At 49.9% G+C, this 2,977-nt stretch overlaps 1 protein-coding gene across 1 annotated transcript in view; it reads right to left on the reverse strand.

Moving 5' to 3' along the window:
* The window catches only part of Bcl7b (BCL tumor suppressor 7B), an 18,360-nt gene extending 17,497 nt beyond the window's left edge, over positions 1-863 (reverse strand). The window contains exon 1 of the mRNA XM_005344631.2: positions 630-863. Within this exon, the coding sequence (XP_005344688.1) occupies positions 630-721 (92 nt within the window). The 5' untranslated portion in view covers positions 722-863. The remainder of the gene's footprint in view (positions 1-629) is intronic.
* Between the last annotated feature and the right edge of the window lie 2,114 nt (positions 864-2,977).

The raw sequence follows: 2,977 nt of genomic DNA on the forward strand, positions 1-2,977 counted from the left end.
GTTGTGAGCCACCATGTGGTTGCTGGGAATTGAACTCAGGACCTTTGGAAGAGCAGGCAATGCTCTTAACCACTGAGCCATCTCTCCAGCCCTCAATCTGGTTTTGCAATAAATATTTGCAGGGCCGGCAAGAACAAATGTATCAAAAGTGCACTAGAAGAAGGCCGCTGATCTACTGATATCAAGGATTTCTGTTCCGACAGCTACGCGTTTGCAAACTCTCACTTAATTTCAACCACTTATCCCACAGAAAACTTGGTAACAACCGACATCACTGGGCAGTTGTGATGCGCAGGAGCGGAAGCCGAACCGAGAGACGCCAGGCACCCTTCCGCGAGGTCCTGTAATCCGCAGGAAGTGCAACTTCTACAGCGCCAGGTACTGGCCAGCCACAGCGGCCGGAAGCGAACAAATGAAAGATAGTGGGCGGGGCCACAAGCCGACAGTCCTTTTGATTGGCTACTGAGAGCGCGGACTCTGACATCACACCGACGCCGGCGCGCCCTCCTTTCGCTTTCTTGCTCCGGCCCCCTCCCCCCAAGGGCCGGCCTCTTGGTTCCCACCCTGCTAGTACGTGTCTGGCGATCCCGCAACCCCACGTCTGCACCCCCTCCGCTCCCGCCCCTCACCATTTCCGCACTTTCTCGATGGCCGCCATCACCTTCTTGATGTCATCTTTGGCCCTGCTACGGGTCTCGGCCCGGACCGAACGGCCCGACATGGCGGCGGCGGGGAGTGGCTTGGAACCAGGACACTGCTCCCAAGACGCGGGATATCACGCGCTTCACGCGCAGCGGTCCACCCGCCGCTGCCACCGCAGCACGTCACCGCGACCGTCGCCCCCCTCCGAGCGCGCGTGCGCGAGGAATCGCGCGCACCCGCCCGCCCCTTGGGCCCTTGAGGCCTCAGCGCGCTTGCGCACCCCGCCCGGGGCGTCCCTGCTGTGCGCCTCGAGGACCCTTGGGTTCTTGGGTTCCTCTCTGGCAGGCCGAGCCTAAATGTAGCCTGCACATGGTGTGTGCCAGGCGAGGCTGCGATGTGGTGGTGGGATGAGATCTCAAAGTCTCCACTTTCCTATTCTACTACTTCAGTGAACTTTCTTTTTTTTTGAAACAAGATCTCATGTATGCCCTTGAACTTGCTATGTAGACCAAGCCAACCTGGAACTCGGAGAGCCACCTGCTTCTGCCTCCTGAGTGTTGTGTACCACCACACCTGACTGAGGAAAAACAATTAAGTGTGTGTATAGAACAGAGGACAACTTGTGGGAGTCGGTTCTCCCGCGAGTCAGATTTTGTTGCCATTTAACCCCCTGATGGACCTGGTCCTTCGTGGAATTGTTTGTGCTCTTCATGTTCATGGAACCGAATACCTGTGTCCTTACCGGTCAGAACATCTTAGCTCCTCAGCTAAATAACTGTGTCCCAGAGTCAATTTCACACCTTTCTTCATCTTGACTTCATCGTTGTTTTCATCTGTTTCTTCTGATTGGATCAACTACTTTTCCAAAGATACAGCTCAAACTGCAGGTTTTCTTGAATATTCTGTACCAGACTCATACCTAGCACTCTATTGTCATGGAATTCAGCGATTCTGGATAAAGCAAAGCCTATTTTCTATGCATTGTACCAGCTACTGAGGTCCTAAGTGTTTCTCCTTTGGAAGAACTTCTGGACCAGGGATTGTGACAAAGGAACACTTTTCATCGCAATACTTGGTAGGCAGGAGCAGGCAGATCTCTGTGAGCTCAAGGCCAGCCTGCTCACATAGGGAGTTCCAGGACAGTCAGGGCTACAGAAAGAACAAATGTCTGCTACAGTAGAAGATGCAGGCTAGAAAACAGATGTGTGCTAACAGAAACAACAAAAGGAAGTACACACAGTGTGATCTTGCAGCTGACATTATATGCTTCATAGGTACTTTGTTGAATGGAGATAGAACTTTACTTGAAGTTCAAGGTCATCCTTAGCTACATTGAAAGTTTAAGGCCAGTTTGGGTTACATGAGACCCTGTCAAAGGAGAGGAGAATGAGAAACATCCTTCCATGTGCTTCCCAGATAAATCTGTAGGTAACTCTGAACTCGACAAACTTCTGATTTATGATTATCAGGCTTTCAGCTAACAGAGTATGATGTTGTTTGCTGGTAAGGGATTCCTGAATAGCTCCTGCTTGGTGGATGGAAAAACCTAAGTAGCAAGTGCAGGCAAAGGTGATAAATCTGTTCCCCAAACCTAGCTGATCCAATCTAAGTAAACTCAGGCACTAGGTAAACCCTAAAAATGATATTCTGCACTGAAGGACACAGGGATGAGGGAGATCCTTTCACCTCTGAGATGAAAGTACACAGAAGAATGCAAGACAGAATAATCTGGTAAGTTTAGCCAGTTTTGTTCATGGACACCTACCCCACAACCCTGAACAAATACAAGGCCCAACACCTGACAGCTATGTCTAATTTCTTTCTTCCCCTAAGTTCAAGCCATTGCCAACAGGAACTTGCTTTCCTCTGCTCTTCTGTTTCTCTGCCACCTTCCTTTAAAAAAAAATTGCATTTTTGAGATAGGGTCTCCTTATGTATCCTGGAACTGTACATTGCCCAACATGAGCTATATAGTGTCTGGTTGGGGGCTTTACCCTAGCCCCTGGTATCCTTTTTGGAATGTTGGGTGGAATGCTCCATTTCAAGTCACCTACCCTGGAAGTTGCCACAGTCCAGACTCCACCTCCAAGAAAGCTCGCCAAATAGCAACCCCTCAACAGGGAAGGTCAAGACCACTCCCGTAGGCTATTTAAACTGCACCCCCAGAGAATGAACACGTCATCTCCCCTTTTCCCTCTCTGTTTTCCTGGGGGCCCCCACCCAGGAGCACAGGCATCCATTAAACCTGGACTTCTTCTAACTCTGTCTGATTTGGTTTAATTTGGATTAGTGTATTGGCAGATAAGTTTGTTGGTCCAGAAGAACTTAACACATA

This window comes from Microtus ochrogaster, chromosome 2 (genome assembly GCF_000317375.1).
Source record: "Microtus ochrogaster isolate Prairie Vole_2 chromosome 2, MicOch1.0, whole genome shotgun sequence".
In the NCBI taxonomy this organism is placed as follows: domain Eukaryota; kingdom Metazoa; phylum Chordata; class Mammalia; order Rodentia; family Cricetidae; genus Microtus; species Microtus ochrogaster.